At 34.4% G+C, this 23,218-nt stretch overlaps 2 protein-coding genes across 2 annotated transcripts in view; one reads left to right on the plus strand and one right to left on the minus strand.

Annotated features, from left to right (window-relative positions):
• Positions 1–23,218, plus strand: part of LOC138399822 (large ribosomal subunit protein eL39-like) — a 196,972-nt gene that overhangs the window by 156,889 nt on the left and 16,865 nt on the right. The window lies entirely within an intron of this gene.
• Positions 1–23,218, minus strand: part of EML4 (EMAP like 4) — a 150,258-nt gene that overhangs the window by 69,037 nt on the left and 58,003 nt on the right. Inside the window, exon 2 of the mRNA XM_069494487.1 lies at positions 10,418–10,594. Within this exon, the coding sequence (XP_069350588.1) occupies positions 10,418–10,594 (177 nt within the window). The remainder of the gene's footprint in view (positions 1–10,417; positions 10,595–23,218) is intronic.

Here is a 23,218-nt window from a genome sequence, read left to right on the forward strand (position 1 = left end):
TGTACAATTCAGTGGCATTTAGTATATTCAGTGTTGTGCAACCATCACCACTATCAAGTTTCAGAACATTTTTATCACCCAAAATAGAAATCCCATACCCATTAAGCAGTCAACTCTCTGTAGAGGCCTTCTTTCTCCCAGCCCCTGTCAACCATTAATCTACTTTCTGTCTCTATAGATCTCCTTATTCTGGATATTTCATACACAAGGAATCATACAATATGTGCCCTTTTGTGTTTGGTTTCTTTCATATAGTACAATGTTTGGTTCATCATGCTGAGCATGTAGGAATGCTTCATTCTTTTTTATGGCTGAAAAATATTCCAATGCATTGATATACTATATTTTATTTATCCACTCATCTCTAGATGAACATCTAGACTGTTTCCACATTTTGGCTATAGTGAATAGTGCTGCCATGAATATTTGTGTACAAGTTTTTGTTTGATCACCTGTTTTTAATTATTTTGGGTATACACCTAGGAGTGGAATTGCTGGGTCATTTGGCTGTACTATGTTTAACTTACTGAGGAATTGCCAAACATAGTTATTGCACCATTTTACAATCCTGCCAGCAATGCATGAGGGTTCCAATTTCACAATATCTTGCTAACATTTGTTATTTTCAGGTTTTTTTTTTTTTGTAATTACAGCCATCTCAGAGGGTATTAAGTGCTATCTTACTGTATCTCATAACTTTTGAGTTCAGTGATTCTGTTTTTTTATTCTCTACTTCATTTATTTCTGCTCTAATCTTTATTTCCTTCTTTCTACTAGCTTTGGGTTTAGTTTTTTTTCTTTTCTAGTTCCTTAAGGTGTAAAGTTGGGCTATTGCTTTCAGACCTTTCTTATTTTTTAATATAGGCATTTATAGCTAAAAAAATTTCCTCCGAGTACTGCTTTGACAACAGCTAGTTTCTGAAATATGTTTTCTTACTTTTTGTTATACACAAATCCACACTAGCCACTATTATTAAAAATATATATACACACACACACACACACACACACACGCACAGCCTGCAATTCACTTTCTATGCTCCCTTTATATTTTTATTTTTTAAAGACAGTCTCACTCTTATCATCCCAGGTAGAGTGCAGTAGCGTCATCGTAGCTCACTGCAACCTCAAACTCCTGGGCTAATCCTCCTGCTTCAGCTTTCTGAGTAGCTGGGACTGCGGGAGCATGCCACTGCGCCTGGCTAATTTTTTCTATTTTTAGTAGACATGGGGTCTCAACTGTTGCTCAGGCTGGTCTCGAACTCCTGAGCTCAAGCAATCCTCCCTCCTTGGCCTTCCAGAGTGCTAGGATTACAGGCATGAGCTACCGCGCCTGCCCTCTACACTCTCTTTCAATGCCCCAAACCTCATATCAAAAAAGAGATTAATCACACCCATTAGAATGATTATTATAAAAAATTAAACAGAAAAAAAACAAGTGTTGGCAGGGATGTAGAGAAACTGGAACCCTACTGGTAGGAACATAAAATGTTGCAGCCATTGTGGAAAACAATATGGTAGTTTCTCAAAAAACTAAACACAGAATTACCATATTGATTCAGCAATTCCACTTATGAGTATAAATGCAAAAGAACTGAAAGCAGAAACTCAAACAGGTATCTATACACCAATGGTCACAGCAATAATATTCAATAGTTAAAAGGTGGAAACAACCCAAATATCCACTGATGGATGATTAGATAACCAAATGTGGTGTGTACATACAATGGAATATTATTCAACCTTAAAAAGGAATGAAATTGTGACACATTTACAACACGGATGAACCTTTAAGACATTATGCTAACTAAAATAAGCCAGCCACAAAAAGACAAATATTGTATGATTCCATTTAAATGAGGTACCTAGAGTAGCCAAATTCATAGAAATAGAAAATAAAATGGTGGTTGCCAGGGGTTGGAGGGGAGAAGACAATGTGGAATTATTGTTTAATGGGTACAGAATTTATAGTTCAGTGGGTACAGAGTTTCAGTTTGAGAAGATGAAAAAGTTCTAGAGATGGATAGTGGTGATAGTTGCACAACAATGTGAACATATTTAATGCCACTGAACTATATACCAAAAAATGGTGAAAGTGCTAAATTTTATATTAGGTATAAAAAAAGATTACATCACCATCATGTCTAAGTCCTACAGTTTACTGTTCTATTCTTCAAATGCTTTCAATCATTCATCTTGATATGATTAGATGGCGGTGTATGCCTGATAGTTTTCATCAGTCTTAGCAGGCTCTTCAATTCACATTCCAGATGCTTATTCCAAAAAGACAAGGTATTTTTTGATGGGCTATTTTGAGGCATAAATATATAATGGCTTCTTCTTTCTTCTTCAACAGAAAGTCTCCAACTACTGAGCCAATTATGAAATTTATTCCATAGAGTAACAATTTTTAAAAACCCAAAGAAATGTTTGTGCAATTATTTGAATATTTTATCTTTATTATATAAAATGAATGGAAAAAGGCCTGGCATGGTGGCTCATGCCTGTAATCCTAGCACTTTGGGAGGCCAAGGAGGGAGGATTGCTTGAGGTCAGGAGTTTGAGACCAGCCTCTGCAAGAGCGAGACCCCGTCTCTACTAAAAATAGAAAGAAATTAGCCAGGCAACTAAAAATAGAAAAAAATTAGCTGGGCATGGTGGCATACATCTGTAGTCCCAGCTACTCGGGAAGCTGAGGCAGGGGATCGCTTGAGCCCAGGAGTTTGAGATTGTTGTGAGCTAGGCTGATGCCACAGTACTAGAGTACTCTGTCTCAAAAAAAAAAAAAAAAAGAATGGAAAAATAGAAAGGTGAAAGTGCTTAGGTGAATGAAAAAGTAGATCTCAACAACATATGATTGAAAATTATCAAGTACTATCTGTTGAAAATGACAAGACTTTAGCCTAAGCTGGACTCTCATAAAGATTTGGTTGATTGCAGTCACTTGTGAAAGAAAACAAAATTTAAAACATTGGAGGCCGGGCGCGGTGGCTCACGCCTGTAATCCTAGCACTCTGGGAGGCCGAGGTGGGCGGATCCTTTGAGCTCAGGAGTTCGAGACCAGCCTGAGCAAGAGCGAGACCCCATCTCTACTAAAAATAGAAAGAAATTATATAGACAGCTAAAAATATATATAGAAAAAATTAGCCGGGCATGGTGGTGCATGCCTGTAGTCCCAGCTACTCGGGAGGCTGAGACAGGAGGATCACTTGAGCTCAGGAGTTTGAGGTTGCTGTGAGCTAGGCTGACGCCACGGCACTCACTCTAGCCTGGGCAACAGAGTGAGACTCTGTCTCAAAAAAAAAAAAAAAAAAAAAAAAAAAACATTGGAGAAATTTTGGAACCACACCAAAGACTAAAGTACGAATGATAATTTTATTATATTTTAAAATTTCTTTATCAGATTCTCCCTCTCCCTCAACATATACACACAATGTAGGCCTTTCAGCAATGAATTATGTATGAATGTTCTATTTCTGAGGAACTGGAGTGCAGTACTGAGACAGGCAACGGATCACCAGTTACCTTCTGGTTTCTTATTTTAAATATGTCAGGCACTCTCTAATGAACACACACACACACACACACACACACACACACACACAGAGAGAGAGAGAAAGGTTTCCTCACATCTTTTACCCTTCTCAAAAAGAAAGAAGAGCTTTATTTCATACATACCAAGCTATCAATTGTCACCAACAGAAAAACAAACATATTATACTCCCCATTATGAAATAATCCTTTCAGTTTCTAAATATTTCAATTAGGGTCACAATATGCATGAGGAGTAATGAGTCCTTTGTATCCCATTTGGAATTTAATAACCTGTGGGTTTTTTATTTGCTAAATGCCAACAAATTACTGGAAATGTTTAAAATACATATATAACTCTTTATATGTATAACACATATATACATAATCTCTGCTTTTAACATGTAATAGGATTGTTTCAGTTGCTTTTGAATTTCTGCATTCTCTTAATGTCATTTAAAAAAATAATTACAGGCATCTTTATCATTCTTTTTACCAATGCTTCAAATGTCACACCAACTTCAATTTCTAGCAATTACAAACCTAAATTGACATTTCATATTGATACTGACGTGACTGCTGTGATTCCTTCCTCAGCAACTTTAATTTTATGGTTAAGTTTGTTATTGATTATGAAATATCATCTACTGAATACGAATATATTCTTACGAAGACTGAGCCACCCCCTAAAGCCTTTAACTAAACATGACTTAAAATGCTACTGTGAAGAAAAAAATTAAAAATGGATCAACTGAAACTTTGCAGAAGTCTTCTAATCCTGTTCAAATTACCCCATTCTGTAAGAACTGCTGGGAAGTTTATAGTGAAAGAAAAATAAGAGAGATTATTCAGCCATTACCAGAAGTGAAATCCTAGTTTTTGAATCATATATGTATTTATCATTGGAGCTGAGGTCCCTACATAACCCTTCCTGAATACATCCCCACTTTCTCCCTCCTACAGGGTACCATTTAGTTTAGGTGCTTTTGATTTGCAATAACATCACCTAACATCAGAGAATAACTTTCTGAGTGTTTGGCCAAAGCAGACAGTTGTAGCCATGGAAAAGGGAAAGTTTGAAAAAAGGTTAGAAGAAAAGAAAGATTAGTTAAAGAGACAAAAAATAGAATGATAATTTTAGGAAATAATTTCTGAGGCCTTGAAGGATGGGTAAAATTTTGATCAGGAGAAAGGTAAAGATGGCCCATGGAGGAAGAACTCTGGTTGATACTTAAAATCTTTTACCAATCTCAGATTCTCTATCACATGCCCTATATGGCTCCAACTGTATACCTCTTCCACTCTCTTCATTTTCAAACTCCTTGCCACTTTTCCCAATCTGTTGATTACCTTCCTTCATTCTTTGAGAAGACTGAGGACTACATTTACTCCATTAAATTTTATCTTCTCAATTTGGAATTATTAATATTATCTGTACATTTCTCCTTTCCTCTGCTCTCATAGGAAGATGTACCCTTAGTCCTTTCAACTCCTGGCCACTAGTTTTTTAAAAGTATATTTTGAATAGAAATGACAAAGAAGCATTTGACTCTCAAAGAAAAACGGCACTCTGTAAATAGTAATTGCTGCCTGGTCTGAGGCAATTTCCACTAATATACAGTCATGCTGTATGTGATGTTTCGGTGCATGATGGACCACATACATGACGGTGGTCCCATAAAATTATACTACCATATTTTTACTATACCTTTTCTATGTTTAGATATGCAAATACTTACCACTGTGTTGCAATTGCCTACAGTATTCCGTACAGTAACATGCTGTACAGATTTGTAGCCTAGGAGCAATATCCAGCCTAGGTATACAGGAGGCTATACCTATGGATTTGTATAAGCACACTCCATGATGTTCAAATGATGCAATTGCGTAACGATGCATTTCTCAGAACGTATCCCTGTCAATAAGTGATGCATGACTCTACTTATACACACAAAGAGCAACTTATAAGTGAGTATTGTCAAAATTAGACACTCCCTCATCTCCTACCACAATCATCAGTCATTTTAGTGTAAGAGCCCCCTCCAAGGAAATTCATATTTTGCCAACCTGATGAATGTAATTTACTTACCAACAACATTTACAGCAAACCTATGACGATCTTTGCCTTCTCTCAAATGGTATTTGGAGCGGAAGCCAAATGATATAGATTGGTGCCTTTACAGTACCCCAGCATTTTCCAAAATTAAGAATATTTCTTTTGGAGAATTGACCCCTACATTTCAATTTTGCTTCTGGGTTCTTTTATTACTCAAGTGGCGATCACAATGCTTCATACTTTGGTTTAACCAGCAGTTTCCTGATTTATATGACTGACTGCCACCTTCAGATAAATTTGACTTTTTTTACTGCTGTATCATTGTGTACTAACAGCTTGTCTTCACATAATGCCACTGGACTGTATTCTCAAATTACATTCATTTGGTCACCCCAAGAGGTCCTAATGGGTTTCCCAGGTACCAGCTGTGACATAATTTGTCTTCCTGGCAGTTAAAACTGCCAAAGTGTTCCCTGGGCCTTCCCTTTTGCTCCAAAGTACAGGTAATTTTTTTTCTTTTGGCAAGGATTCAGTTGCAACTGGTGCATATATTATGAACATATGCTGTCAAAAGGAAAGAATTCTCTGACAGAGGAGAAGGTATATGAGAAATTTAAATGACTGGCCTCCTTAAAAACTAATGGGGAAACTTTCTACCTCATTTAAGTGTCTGGCATAATATACTCAAGAAAAAATGGGGCTTAGCTTTAAATACTGCTGGCACACTGTAGAAGATAAACTAAAAGAAGACAACCAAAATGACTAGTTAAGTGTGTTTCTGATTTTGGCATTTACTGAATGACAATACTACTATGAAGTGACATACCAGAATTAAGTCCTTAACACATATCATTAACATCTAGTTTTAGCCATACAGAAGCCAAGTCATGTCCCCTCGTATCACCATCTAGCAAAACTATATTAATAGTTGTCTTCAGCAAAAGGGAAGTTGACCTATCCTTTTATCCATAGCTTCATAAAAGGGTTCCATCCTATTTATACACAGGAGTTTAGTCTGACTTCTAAAGAAAAATCCTCTAAAAAATGTAAATACTTTAAGAAGATGATAGTGATCATTGTCCTGTCACTAATTCATGCGAAAGTAAACACTGGAGGCTAAAAAAATTCATGTGATAAAACTGTCCACAGTATTATTAATATAAATGATTTTACTTTTTAAATGAGGGAAGAAAAACACAAATCCCTATAAAATAATTTCATTTTTAAGAAGCATTTTATGAAAAACTTCACTTATCTGAAAATAGTTTGTATAACATGTTTATTCCAAATTTTCATACCATTAATATATTAATCTTGTTTAATGTTAAAACTGATAGTTGATCTATTTTAGGCTATCACAAATGACAATAGTGTAAAATCCTTTAATATTTTTTCCAATTACTTTCCACAGTATACTGTATATAAACTCTAAGATAAAGCTGTTTAGAGTTGCCAGAACAAAATTATGATACTTTAAATATTTATTTCTCTTGATGCTTTAGCATCAATACTGGAAAACATAATCAGTCAGGCAAGCTTTTCTAGTAAAGGGATATAGAGTAATTCTTGACAAGGAATTATACTCATCTATAATTATTTCCCTAAATGATTATATAATCAATAATCCCATCAATCCATTTTATAGACTGCCACTGCCTGTTGTCCAAGTAACAAAGTAACTTAAAGTGGAATACTACTCAGCCACAAAGAAGAATGAAATAATGTCTTTCATAACAACTTGGATAGAACTGGAAGTCAGTCATTATCCTAAGTGAAGTATCTCAGGAACGGAAAAACAAATGCCACATATACTCGGTTATATGTGGGAGCTAAATGATGGGTATACATGGTCACACAGAGCGGTATAATTTAGGACTTTGGAGACTCAGAGGGAGGAGGGTGGGAGTGGGGTGAGGGATCAAAAAATACATACCAAGTACAATGTCCATTATTTGAGTGATAGGTTCACTAAAACCTCTGATTTCACCATTATACAATTCATCCATGTAACAAAAAAACCACTTAAAAAAAGTAACTGAAAGAATAATCAATCAGTAATGGACCCCATTTCAGAATGTAACCACATTAGCATGTTATAAGAATATATCAGACAAAGTAAACTTATGAAGTGGAATTTTAGAATCAATTGAAATAAACTTAGTACCTCTCTAATTAATGTTATTAATAAGAATTACGAGTTGGTATTATGTGAAAAGAAAAAGTTCCAATGTAGAAGCTACAGTGGCTCCACAGCTCCAGAAGTGGGTAATTCTGCACTAAAGAACCATTAACAAAACTGATCCTAGACTCATTTTAGAAACAAAGGAATTATGAATAAGGACAATTAGAAAAGGACCAGAGAGGACAACTTATAAAAAAAAAAATACATATGCCCCTGGAGAACAGTATTATAGCTTGTTAATTGTATTTATATTTCATGACAATTTCAGAGGTAGGTGCTAAGTAACTGATGTGTCATACAAAATATATCTGCCTAATTATAAAAAAAGCAGTCTCTAAATTTCCCTTAAATATTTCAGAGTTTTCTTTAAAGAAATATCTCCGTAAATAAAAAACGCAAAAGAACATTCTTTAAATTTTTTCACTTAATACAAGATTATAATGTACTGTTGTTTTAGCATAATAAAAAAATTTTAATGTTTTTAAAGACTAAATCCTCTTATAAAAATCAATTTATAACCAAATAAATTTTTTTCCTGGCTTGATCTAGGGAGTCCTCAAAGTTGGTTCTCAAAAAAATTAAAAAACCACAATATAACATTATTGGCCAAAGTGGTTTCTAGCAAGTGTTTTGCCAAACTCTCAAGTCCCTCATTCCTTGTCATCAATACATTTATCTCACTATCACTAATGAAAAAGATCAATCTTTCCTTCTAACTCTCCACTGTTAACATGTAGACCCAGAGTGCTTCAGGGTGAGAGGTCAAAGAGTGGGAATCACAAAATCAGGCAGAATGATACCCACCCTCCCCTCCACCCCCAAAGTTTCCCACCTCTGTAATACGTTCAGGGTCACTGAGCATTTTTTCATATACCCATGGCCTACCATTCTCCACTCTAATTATTCCAACCATTTATTCCTTTTTTTTTTTTTCTTTACCACTCAGACCTGTGTTACTCTCTTAAAGGGTATCACTGCCTCCTGCAGAGAAAGTGATAAGGATTGAAAATTCCAGCCCTGACAACTGTGAATGTATGTCTAACTCAGTTTTATCTTTCCATTCTATCTCAGAAGCAGTAGGCTTCTTTCTGTTTAAGACTAATAGTTTCGCAACTGCTCTAAGATCTCTTCTCAAACTCTCAGGAAACTTGCCTCAATTACCACCCCGCTTCCCCATATCATTTTCCCCTCTGCTGTCTTTTTGTCCTCAACGTATCTTTTTGTTCAAGTCTATAACATGTTAAAATATATAAATTTAAAAAAAATTATAATGAGCCTTCAATTTAGCATCCTCTTCCAGCTACTACCATCATTCCCTTCAGGCAAATTTTTCGAAAGACTGGTTATAATTTGTTGCTCTCAATTCCATAATTCTTCTCCATTGCTGCTTCTCAAAATACTGGAATTTGATTTGCAATCCTATCACTCCACTAAAATTGCTTCGGCGAGGTTTCTAATATTCTCGTAAGTGCCAAATCCAATGGCCACCTCTCAGTCTTTGTTTTATTTGACCTCTCTGTAGCAGCTGGCAACATGAATCACTCTTTCTTTGCTACGCTGAAATGCTGGAGCTCCCAATGGAACTATCCTGGTCTGCCTTCTCATTTTACATCCTCTTTCAATGGCTTCACCCATCATCCATAAGCCGAACATTCCCAAATTCTTATTGCTAGCCAAGACTAACATGAGCACTAGACCTGTAATTCAGCTATTTATATGTATCTATCTATATGCCATATATACCCCAAACTCAATATTTAGAAACTGAATTCATAATCTTTCTTCCAAAACTTTTCTCATATGTTGGTTAACTGCACTATCTCCTATCTAGCTAGAATTTGGAAGTTATGTAAGACTCCTCCCTAGGGTAACAATTTCCATCGACTTATTGTAGTAGGGAGGTAAGTCAATGAACATCTTCACTTTTTCCACTGACAAAATGGGGACAATCATGCCTATCTCCATCTACTCTACCAAGAAAACAGTTAATACGTTCACATGCTTGATTAATGTGAAAGAATTTAAAATTCTTTCTCACTGGTTGAAGGAAGGGAAAGGCCACGCTACATCTGTTCCAAACTCTGAGCAAGAGTCCCTATCACTGTTTCTCTCAACCTTGAGAATTCACAATGTCTGGAAATTAATATTCCAATTGTACTGGGGCTGGCAGTAAGTTTCAGGGCCTAAATTAATTTTTTTAGTATTCTACTAATGACCACAGAGGGTTCAGAATAAGCTATTTAAACTATAATGATTTAAATTGTGTTTCTGTATTGATAATAGGATCGATTTAAAAAATATGAGCACCTACCTGCTATGTTCAAGATACAATGGGAGACAAAAAAAGAAGATTCAGTTCCTACCCTCAGTAAATTTATTACCTAGTAGGAAGATACTAACTTAACACAAATACTATGACATAAAAGCCTGTAAGTGCAATCAATGATATTACACAGAAATTCCCAATTTAAAATAATAATAAATAAACTTTCAGATTTAGGAATAAAGAAAAAGGTAATAAAAAACAAACTAAAATTGCACATAATGCAAACAAGAAACTAGTTTTATATTCCCAATTTCAATTTTCAAAGAAAATGTATCAAAATGCAAGACTCTTCCTACTTTACAACACATTTAATTATCTTTACCTGGGACTGATTTTTTCACCGAGGCCACATGATCTTCAGAAATAGCGAGACGCCTCAAAACATCAGCCAAAGCTGCCTTTAACACAGTGATTTCATCTTCTTGTTGTTGAACTCGTAACTCAAGAGCTGAGAGCCGATCTTGAACATCAGAAGTACTTGCAGCAGAAATACTATCGTCTATAAAATAAAGAAAATATGGAATATTTTTAAAGTAAACTTCTTGAGAAAGAATCTTTCTAGTAAGAAAAACCAAACCAGATAAGATGAGGGAAAAAACTCCACAAAACCCCCCCATAGCACCCCATTATGTTTACACAGAATAACTTCTACAAAGATTTTCATAGCTATTTTTAAATAATTTAAAATAATAAAAGCTAATAAATTTGACAAATAATTAAAATGATGAAAATTTTACGCATGGTCACATTTTCCCTATTTTTGTATCATCACCTCAATAGGTTTTCTCACCAAAATGTTCCCTAAATATATCACTTTGTGGACATCTGAAAACTTGCAAGAGAGCAAACCATTCAAAGTATCCTTCTTAATGACCATAATATTATCATAATTCTCTACAAAAATAAAAAAGGAATACAAATCACTTCTGTTTTGCTTCATGTATCAGATAGGGAGCCCATCGCCTTCATCAGCAATGATGAGAAAGTACGCTTTACTTCTGCCTTTACTATCATACTCTCCCAACTCCCACAAAGGGCAATACTGCTATGTCATTAGCAAAAGACTTTTTGCTGCTGCTTCTCTCCACCTAACACCTCAATCTCTCTTTAAAAAGGTATAGTTTTTATGAAGTACATACCTAATATTTGCTTTAGGTATATAACAACAACAAAAAGACCATTTAAATAAGGTTTAGCTGTAACACAGTAATTACAAACTATTCTATTCATTGGGTCAGTCAGAATTCAAACATATGGAGAGATCAACTGCTATTGGTTAATTCACTATAAGCAGGGACATTCAGGGGGAAATATTAATAACTGTAAAAAACACCCTTGGCTTACACTGAGGGGATATTTTAGATTCTAACATAAGAGCTGTTTGGACCAGAGTAAGATAATTTAAACTGGGTCAGTCATTCAGACAAGGCAGAGTGTACCTTTTTTTCCTCATACTGAGATAATGTGCCATGGATCTTGCTAAACAATTTAATTCAAAGTTTGAATTTTACAAAACAAAATAGCAGCCTCAGCATTTAAAAACCAAAGCTCTCACCATTACATTATGGCACGGTAAACAATATTCATAGTTAAGATTACATAAGCAACAGACCTCCCAAGCAGATATATACATGTACTCTCTTCTGCCTTTATTGGTATTTCACTGACAATCTTTGAGGACTGGTATTGAAGGAAAAGTTGGGTTTTATCTTTAATTTAGACATCAAATTCTGGTTCCATATTAATTAGTTACATAATCTTAGGCAAGTTATTTTAGCTCTTTGAGCCTTAACTTCTTTATCTTTAAATAGGATTGTTATGAGGAAGGTGCCAGAACATGTACAAAGTACAGAAGGTTTAATTTGAGAGCTTGGGGCACATTTGTTATATAAAGGCCAATGTATCAAACTCTGTGATAATTAAGAAAAGGACTGGTAAGAACAATTCAGTCTCTTATCTTAGAATTTTTTACATTTGAAGTCTTTTTCATTTCCATGATGGACTAGCTGAATTCTAGCTGACCCATACTCTCTGTCAGTGTTAGACTATGGTCATGATTATTTCTGCCCAGAATGCTTTCCTTTTCTCCTTCTTCCAATAGAAAGAATAGCAGCTCTTTCCTTTAGTGGAATTCCATCAATTTTTAGGTCCTAATAGGGCTCTCAATCTACGATACCTCATTCTCCCCTCAACCACACCACACTATTAGGTTGAACCATATAAAATGGCCTTTTTAGCTGGTATAAATATGACTATTAGCAATTTCATATGGTTCAATCTAATACTACCACAGGATTAGCCATAAGATACAGGTTAGGCCAAATGCAGTCCTTCCAAATTTCTCAGAGACAGAGGCCCATCCTCCTCCTTGGTTCTTTAGCTATAAGGATGTAGCCCTAGGGCTGTCAGTAATAAAGAGAGTTATGACTACCCTGAGTTCCAGTTCTAATCTCTGAAGCCTAGACTTTCAATTCTCAGAGTTACTTTAACATTTTTTCCAGCTAATTACGTAACCTAATAAATTCACTTTTTGCAAGCCATTACTTGTAAGCCAGAGGTCCTGATTAAGCCAATAAACTATATGAATATGCCTTTCTAAATTGTTCTCATTTTATGAAGGATGAGCTATATCTTTAAATTATAATCACAGATTAAATATTTATATGATTTTATAAACTTGTAACCTACTTAGTTATTTTGGGAAGGCAGCAGAGCCTAGTGGAAAGATTATCAGACTATAATGCCAAGGTTACAGTCCTGGGTTTTAGTACCAACTTGATAACTAACTTTTATCTTTGGCAAGTCATTTAACCTATATGAACTTTGATTTTTTTTTTAAATGACTAAGGTTTTTATTTTGTGAAACTTGGATAGTCATATGAAAGGTGGTTCAGCTTGTAAAAATCCTACCACAACCTGACAGATACTATGATAGGACACACAATTTTTCAAAGGGCATAACAAGTACAAAGTTAACTATTAACAGTACCCTGTATTTACATTGTACCTCTCATATTTATTATCTCACCCCCTTCCTCACACTATATTTTATATTTGAGGAAGCAGCTCAAGAAATTAAATAGCTTGCCCAAGGTCACCAAACTGGTCTTGATATCTAAGACTCAAGCACAATTTAAGTGCCCTTTATTCTATTTCATGCCACATTCTAATAATCACATGAGACCAAATATCCTTTCACAAAGCCACTGAAGAGGTTTAAGCTATTAAGTAATATAATCAGCCTTCTGTTTTAAAAAGATCATTTTGGTTGCTGTGTGAGAATAGATTGGAGGCTACTGCAGTAATCCATGTGAAAAGTGATGGTGGCCTAGGCTAGGATTAAGGCATCCATGTGTCTCAATTTGTCCAGGACAAATATGTCTGTGATCTCAGTATAAATATTATCGTAACACCTCCTCTTTCACTCCCAAGTTCCCTAGTTTAGCTGATCAATTACAGGGTCACTCTAGCTAAGGCAACAGCAATCATGGAGATGTAAAGGAGCATAGTAGTTGATCTCCACAGTTCCTTATAGCTCTAAAATTCTGTAATTTCTGTCTAAAATCTTGTCTCTTAACCTTTCAGGGGCATGAATCTCTTTGAGAATCAGACAAAAGCTGTGGTAGAATAGTGCGTTAACTCTGGTGTTACACTGACTGAGTAAAACTGTTTGCTACTTACCAGCTCTGTGACTGGTCTCCCAATCTCTGCTCTAGAGAAACTCTTTTTTTTTTTTTTTCTTTTTTTGAGACAGAGTCTCACTCTGTTGCCCAGGCTAGAGTGCCGTGGCGTCAGCCTAGCTCACAGCAACCTCAAACTCCTGGGCTCAAGCGATCCTTCTGCCTCAGCCTCCCGAGTAGCTGGGACTACAGGCATGCGCCACCATGCCCGGCTAATTTTTTCTCTATATATTTTTAGTTGTCAATATAATTTCCTTCTATTTTTTTAGTAGAGACAGGGTCTCGCTTTTGCTCAGACTGGTCTCGAACTCCTGAGCTCAAACGATCCACCCACCTCGGCCTCCCAGAGAGCTAGGATTGTATGCGTGAGCCACCGCGCCCGGCCCTCTAGAGAAACTCTTACAGACATACACCAAAAGACATGTTCAAGAATATTCACAGCAGCATAGTTCATTAGAGAAACAAACTAAAGCAACCTAACTATAAAATGACTAAATTAATTATGATATAAACAATCAACAGAATACTATAAAATGGTAAAAATACACTATGGCTACATGCAACATCATGCATGACTCTTAGGAAAAGAATGAGTATAAAAAGCAAATCAAGAGAAATTTATATACAGTTCAAAAACATATGGAAGTAAATAATATAATATTTAGAATAAAACTATTAAAAAACCCACAAGAGAAGAATATAGAAAAAAATTTATGACAATAGTTACTTCTGATGGTTTTAAGGCAGAAAATAGGATATGCAGGCACACACAAACAATGGAACATCTATATAATTAAAATATATACTGTATTATACTTTTGGGGGGGAGGAAAGTTGGGTGATTTTTCTCTTCTGTAAAAGTGGATGGGGGATATGATGACTAACCTATGTAACTGATTTACTCACTTTATTTTCTGGAGAACAATGAATCTCATTTTTGCAAATTAAATTTCAAGACAGATAAAAAAGTTATACTTCCAAAGACCCCTAGGGCTTTGTGGCATAAAAAGCCCCAGATGGTCTTTATGATAGTTTTGAGGGGTAATGGTATAACCCTAAGAATGTTATCTATGAACCCACGAAGAAAAGTCCTTCATCTCAAAAAGGTACATGGCGTGAGATATACTATCCCAAGAACAAATATTTAATTATAATAAAAATTTACAATGGTCTCTAATCTCCCCTTCCTAAAGCACTTATATTGAGACACTGGGTAGGCCTTATTTGGTAGAATGGGAATGGCAGACGATTAGAGGAGCTAATATGGGTGAAGAACCACGAGAAACCAGTAACAATGCACCATGTATAGTTTTTTTTTTTTTTTAATGTCACTAGCCTAAAGGATTATCAGTAAGGAAATGATTAAATAAAAGGTTATCCTATGGTATGTTATGTAGCTCTTTAAAAAGAGGGTATATATTTATAATTACAAACAAGTAAGTTTAGCAGGCTTAACAACATACGTTGGAGAGAAAAAAATGCAGAGTAACACTGCTACTGTAGTTCTACCTGTGCAGAACTGTATATCCATAAGTATATACACACATACAAATATATTGAGAGATTAGAGATAAATCTCTCAGAAGTGGGATTTCAGAGGGTTTTTCCTTCCTTGTACTCCTATTTTAGATGGATTTTTTACCGAAAAAAAAAAAAAAACTTTGCAAACAAAATTTGATTTTTTTCAATTAAAAAAAAGCAAAGCAAATTTACACTGTGGTATAAACCTAAATAGCAATGTACCTAAATTTTCACTTCAAGTTTGGTTAATTTTTATGCCTGGTGAATAAAAATATTTCTGTAAAAGTATAAATATTATAATATTCAAGAGGAATATAATATTCAAAAGGAATATCCAAAAGCTAATTAGACACACAAAAATCAATACAAAGGAAGATCTAGCCTGTAAACATTACTTCTTAAAAAACAAAACAAAGTCTACAATTCATTTATCACATTAGTGAATTCATGTCAGAAAGCATTTTGCAACTTAAACTATTTTTATTGTTTTGTTCTAAACTGGAATTGTCTTCAAATATTGCTGCATAAAGAGAAATATTTAAGTACCATATCAAGATATCAATGCACTATGTGTTCTATAACAACTAAAATTTATTTTTGGAACTAAACTATAAGAAAACATTCATAAAAACACAGCAGCACATATGGAGATGTGTTTATATTTCTGCAGGAATTAATGTTTCTTTTTTATCTTAAGAGTCTACTTCCAAAAGTAAAAATTTTCTCTCAAAGAAGTTTTAACTAAATAAGGCATTTTAGTATCAAAACATCACACTGTACCCCATAAATATACACAATGATTATGTGTCAATTTTAAAAGACTAAAATATTAAAATAAGTAAATAAGGTATTTTTACTGTTAAAACTTGGGCATTTTATTTCTTTAGTAAACAACAACACTAATTAACTTCAGTTAGCAATATGATTATACAGAATTAAGACTATCTCATTTCTGGCCTCAATGAAATAAATAATGTTGTTAACTTATTTTCTATTTTTACATATTAAGTTTGTTTTTCCTTGTAAGATATTCTTACTCAAAATTCATCTACTAGATTAAATTATAGGAGAAGTTGTGTTAAGTAAAAGAAAACAAGAAGTCATTTTGCTACTGTACTTCCAAGGAACAACTTTACTTCCTTCTATCACTAGAATTCATTTATAATTAAAATTATTTTTTTTCAATTCAAAGTCTTAATTTAACACAGAATTAAAAACAGATATTCAGATAATTCTGTTTTGGGTTAGACTTCACAGAAGCAAAAGCCAAGTTTAATTACACAATCTCTGATTTACTATTATTTAAGAGAGGTGCTTTTTAATTATTTTCCATTGAAAGCTGTTTTTATTTTTTTCCCCTTAAGAATAACATGTATCGGGGGGTGGGGGGCAGGGGCAATATACGTAACCTAAACTTTTGTACCCCCACAATATGCTGAAATAAGAATAAAAAAAAAGAAATAATAAAAAAAAAAAGAATAACATATATCATATACATGACCATCTCTTTTGAGGGGAGGAGAACAAGTTGAGCAAAGGCCACTCTGCCCTCTCAACAGGAATAGATTTATTTTGTGAGTAGTAAGTACTCTGTAAAAGTTTGTAGGCAAATGTTTATGGCATTATTGACACATATATTTAAGGGGGGGTGGAGGGAAAGTAGGGGATCCAGATTCATTCTCAAGTCCTCAGACTTCTTTTGTCACAAGTAATAAAGTCTGTGAGACAGGTCTGAACTCCTACAAAAGTTGTAAGTGTAGAGCAACCACACACTGAAACAAGAGAGACCAGGCAAGCTGTCTTCCATTCTTGCCACCTACATTACAAGCGACATAAACCATTTCTGTCTACATTTCCTGCTGCCTTCCCAGATAGTTCCAAGGCGAATCCCAGCTCTCTAAATCTCACAACATACTTTACATTCTGAGGAAATCCTCTCAGTCCAGATGGCCTACCACAAAGCACTTCTATGTTGGCACAAATAAAACTTAAGATAGCTCATCTTCCCCTTTGCTCTCTGAACTAACGTTTTCTACTTATTTATAAAGGAAGACAAAGAAACTGAAGGAGGTAACAGAGTTTAAAGTCCCCAAAGTGAGTATTTTTTCTAGTAGGAAATAAAATAAACAATGTGTATGCAACAGGGCAAGTCATATTTCCTTTTTCCTTTTGTTTTTATTTAAAATCCACATGAACTGTAACAAACCTAAAGGAATTATCACTTTTTATTGATTTTTAAAACCTTAATATCAAGGCCATGGTGCTTTATTAAAACCATTTCACTAAGTAATTTTAAGTAAGTTAATGAATATAACTGACAGTCATTTTTCTTAATGCACTAATTTCCCAAATTATTTGAAAATATTACAACTGCCGAAGTATTATTATCTACTAATATAATAATAAACAATTTATACCTGGTTAGATAATACAGTTTTAAACTATCAATTCCTACAAATAATGTCAATGTGTAAGGGAATTCAAATTATAAATATCTTTGGTCTTACAAAACCATGTAAAATCAGGTGATGTTGAATGCAACATATATTTATTCTTTTATAACTACTTCTAAAGTTAACTGAAGAATAAATTTGTAGAGATAAGCGTCAAAACAAAGCTATCAGCAGTTCTGCTCTTCAAGTTTGCTGTTTTAGGCTTTATATAATATTTAAGAACAGTAAATTTAAACCAACCTAAAGGAAAAGAGAAACATGACTGCTATAACATACACACCAAAAAATATTGTAAAACGGATGAAATCTAAAACAAACTGAACGTGAAGAACTATGAACATGAAGAGATTGAGATAAGGATACACTAAGAGCAAGGGTGATAAAAGACAGGAATGAAGCAAAATGATCCAGGTTAATGTTTACAAAAATCCTGTACAGAAAAGAGGGAGCCATCAAAAGAGTGCTTCTATAAGTGAGGCTCAGGAAAGTACTTATCTTTTGTTAATTCCTGGTACAGATTCATCAAAATATAACAGTTACTTTAAAGCTTAACAGGAGGTAAGTAGGCTGGTGAGTTTCCAACATGTTTCAAACATGACAGACTCAGAAGGAATTCAAATCTTGCTATTGATAGGTAAGAGGCTTGGAAGCAGACTGTATGCTGTTACATTTCTCTTCAATCGCCAGAACAATGTAAGACTGTAGTTTTATAATTCAGGTGTCAACTACTCTTCTTTACAATAAATGTAGCCCATTTAAATGACTGCTCACAGGCTCCTAAGGCAAGATGGGCTTTCAAGAAGTTGTGAAACAACGTGCTAACTAGTACTTAACAAAAAGGCTCCTCTTGCACATCAAAGTATATCAGGTCCCCCCCCCCATTTGTGTAGAGCACTTCTAATTTTTACCTGGGGCATCCCTCTATTCTCAAATCAAAATCTGATTTCAGGCCAGAAAGCTTGTGGGTCCTAGTCTCATCTTAGTTTTTATGCTCAAGAACCATCTTCTCTCTTTACTATAGTCAATTATCTTTTCCGAAAGGCCTGTTCATCATTCAAGTATTTTACTATTATATATAAAAGTTTTTCAAGATGCTGAGAATCAAAAAAATTTTTACTGCCATAAATTTACCCACAGAAATTAGAAACGAAAAGACAGATTTAAGAGATGTTACTCAAGACAGAATTGATGGAATATGGTCATTGATTAGATGAGGGAATAAAAAGTGGAGGATCCCACATTTCTATTTGAATGATTGAGTAAATGGTTAGATAACATTAACTGAGATAGGGAACAAATGACAAAGAGCGGGGAATGAGGGAGCAGCATGATGGGCAGTTTTGGACCTGCTAAGTTTGAGGTCACTGTAACAAAAGTATAACTAGGCTTGGGCAATAGAGGCCTGAACTAGAGGTTACATTTGGGAACTGTATTAGGACATGACTGATAACTGAAGTCATGAGAATTGATGGTATGGAGTGAGAAAAGAATATGGCCAAGATTATCGAGTAGAAAAGACGGAATAAAAACTGTCAGAAAAGTAGTCATAGATTCAGTAAAGAATATATAACGTCACAGATTGTGAAGATATCAAAAGACGATGAATGAAAATGGTCCATTTGTTTTGGCCATCATTAGGGAAACTTTAGGAGAGAAGTTTCAATGGAATGATGGGAACAGCAGCATGACTGCAATGTGCTGATGTGAGACTGGGAGGTAAAGCAGTCTTAAGGAATTTGGTTGAAGACGGAAAAAGGAAAAATGGGGCAAAGGGTAAGGAGTGTGTTATAGAAGGATGCTAGTGGGGTTTTTGTTCAGATGAAAAAGTAGTGTATTTACAGGGTTTGGGGAAGGAACCAACAGAGTCATTTGTACTAACATGAAACGGCATGCAGCGGAGCTCTAGTGTTAGATAAGATGTGAAGGACTAAAACAGAAAATACAGGACAAAGAACAAGCCTTGAAAAGAGACATACTTTCATCTAAGAATGAAGGGAAGAAGAAGAGAGCAGGAACAGATATTTTTATCTTTCTACCTAAACTTTTATCTGTGAAGCAGGAGACAAGGTCACCTGCTGAGAAGAGCTGGTTAAGGAGCTTGAGCTGAGTGGTAAGTGTAGAATTGTCTATTATCATCTGACTCATAATACTGCAGGATATTGTTAATTAATAACGTTACGTTTAAAATTTCTATCTAGATTGTAAAGCTCTGTAGAGAAGAGGCTATTTTTCATTTTCCTTTACACCTGCAAAGCATCACAGGTAGCAGTAACTTTCCAAACAGTGGTGGATTTTTTAGGGCTGTACTTTAGAATCAGCAGCAAAGACAGGGGTGAGAAAGAGACCGCCACTGCTTTGGTGACATGCGGAGGATTGGGGGTTGCTTTAGAAGAACAGAACCCTCCATATTAGAAGTTTCATGGAGCTGGAAGGGGGATCTGGAGGAAACAATTTTCACTGATTGTATAATTAAAAAGATAGGCATCTCTACCCTACTTCCCTCCCTTAATAATTTCTTCCTTTTTTGGCTTCTTCTTTCTCATTATCTCCTTTTCCTTTCTTGTACCTGGATTTTGAGGCTATCTGTCTATTTATCTATCTCCCTGCCTTCTTTTCCCCTCTTCCCATCTCTCTGTCCAGATGTGTACAAAATGAAGTATATTTTTGTTACTGCTGTCAGTTTTAGAGCTTTAGACCAACGAAGAGGTTAGATATTTTTGTAGTACTGGTCTCAACCCAGGTCTCTAGATTTATTATTAATATCTTTGTTAGATTTTTCCTTTTCTTGTTTTTATAAGTAAATGAGCTAAAATGCTTATATTTCTCATCCAAGAAAAAAATCTACTTTACTTACCCCCTTCCTAATGCCTCTGACAAACTCATTGCTCTTTGTGTATATTTAGCCCTGAACTCATTCACTCCCATTTTCTCTCTGTCTCTGTCTCCTGGTGAATGAGTAGCCATTGGTAAAAAATATAGTATCTGTCTTGCTTTAAGAAAAATACTCTACCATATAAGTTTTCATTAACAAAATTGTTCCTGGAATACAAAGTGCATGGGTAATAAGCAAAAAATGTATTTAATATGCATATAGTACTAAAGAGCACAGTGCTGAATTTAAACTGTCTGGATTTCAAAACTGGCTTCACCATTTACTAACTATATAACCTTGAGCAAGTTTCTTAATTTCTCCATGTCTCAGTTTCTCCATCTTTAAAGTGAGGCTCAGACCACCTAACATATAAAGTTATAAAAAATGAAATTAGATAAATCACTAAAGTGCATGTAAAACTGACAGAACTAAGAGTTCTATAAAATGTTAGCTATTACTAAAATCATTAAGGTTCCAAAATAAAGGCCTGCCTGCTAAATCCACATCTAGATTGCCTTAATTTTTAAGAATAAGTAAGATTTTCAGGGTTGGGTATCTAATCAAAGTTTTACTGAAACTTGGTCTCTGAAGCATTAACAGAAAGAGATATTATTTTACTAATTATTTATTCACTAAATTTCATTTAATCCAAGTTTAAAATGGACTAAATTGGCATTAGCAGGAAAGAGCCAAACAACACGAAGATGTATGTTATTCATTTGATAATCACTTTTAACATTTAGTGACCTTCTAATTATATGCCATACACTGTTAGGGTTTGCAATAAGATATTAACAGTTTCCAACCCTGGAAAGCATAATTAGTGGGGTAGAGAGAAATGTAAACAAATAAATATAATAAAGTACAACACAACAGTTGCTCTGGTAGATATATAGAAAATAGTGGGACTCAAAGAAAGTTAGTCCATTTTTATCAGGAGAGAAAAGAATGAAAGTCTGATCTCTGGAGCAAGTTATTTTTCTCTTAAAAGAAAAATATTGATGACAATTTTTTTTAAAGCGATTCTACTTTAAGAGCTCACGATGTAAGCCTATAAAGTATTGGGCAAAAATATAACTTCTAAATTATAAGATTTTTAGCTATGTCCCAAATGATATGATTATAGGCATTGAATACTAAATTTTAAATAAACTCTAACTACAAGATATTTTAGCCTATTAAAAAAAAAAAGGCAGGGTGAAAAAGAGGCCCAGAGAAAGTGTATCAATCAACCACAAGTTGTATCAACAAAATTCATAAATTTCATTCCTAAAACTAAATTGACCCTTAAACAATGTGGGGGTTAGGAGTACCAATCCCCTGTGCAGTCAAAAATCAATGTATAACTTTGACTACCCCAAAACTTAACTATTAATATTCCACTGCTGATCAGAAGCCTTACCAATAACAATCAATTAACACATATATAATATTTTGTATATGTATTAGATACTGTATTCCTACAATAAAGTAAGCTAAAGAAATGTTATTAAAATCACAAAGAAGAGAAAATATATTTACTATTCATTAATTGGAACTGGATCATCATAAAGGTCTTCACATTGAGAAGGAAAAAGAAAGTTGATTTCCATGCCTTAGGGGTGGCAGAAGCAAAAGAAAATCCACGTATCAATGGACTCATGCAGTTCAAACCCGTGCAGTACAAGGGTTCACTGTATTTGATGGGCATACTGTATTTGATGCTGTATGTCACACAAAACTGAGTTATTGGACCACAAGTAAATTTAAAGATTTTTGCAGGGCAAGAGTAATAAAAAGAATAGCCTTAACAGGATCATGTTAATTTAGAAAGCAGGTGGGATGTAGTTCTTTTAAAAATGAGAATGGACACTATTTTATATGTACATAAAAATGAAAGTGGAAAAAGACTGAATTAAATAAGTTTAGTACAAGGACAACAAAACCTTGCTTTCTGAGGGAATTCCCTTTGTTGAATTTCATGGGTACTGCTACTCGAATAACAATTTATACGTATATTTTTAGAAGTAAACAGTTCTTGTATTCTTCTTTATCCCCTCATTTAACATTTTTAAATTTTATTTTTTAATTGACATAAAATGTATGTATTTATGGTATACAAAATGATACTTTGACATACGCAGACACTGTGGAATGGTTAAATCAAGTTATTTAACATATGCATTATTATATATCCTTATTTTTCTGTGGCAAGAACACTTAAAATCTATTCTTAGTAGATACAATATATTTTTGTATACAATATATTTTTATTCATTGTAGAAACCATGCTGTACAATAGATCTCCTGAACTTATTCCTCCCTTCTAAATGAAAATTTGTGTCCTCTGACCAACATCTCTCCCCACCCCCGCACTCCCCAATCCTCTAGTAACTATCATTTTACTCTGTTTGCATTGATTTCAACTTTTTTTTAGATTCCACACATAAGTGAGACCATGTGGTATTTATCCTTCTGCATCTGGCTTATCTCACCCTCCAGGTTCATCATGTTGCCACAAATGACAGGATTTCCTTTTTTTTTTTTTTAAAGGCTGAACAATATTCCATTGTGTATATATGACTCATTTTCTTTATCCATTCATTTACTGATAGACA

The sequence above is a fragment of the Eulemur rufifrons genome, chromosome 19 (assembly GCF_041146395.1).
Source record: "Eulemur rufifrons isolate Redbay chromosome 19, OSU_ERuf_1, whole genome shotgun sequence".
Classification (NCBI taxonomy): Eukaryota; Metazoa; Chordata; class Mammalia; order Primates; family Lemuridae; genus Eulemur; species Eulemur rufifrons.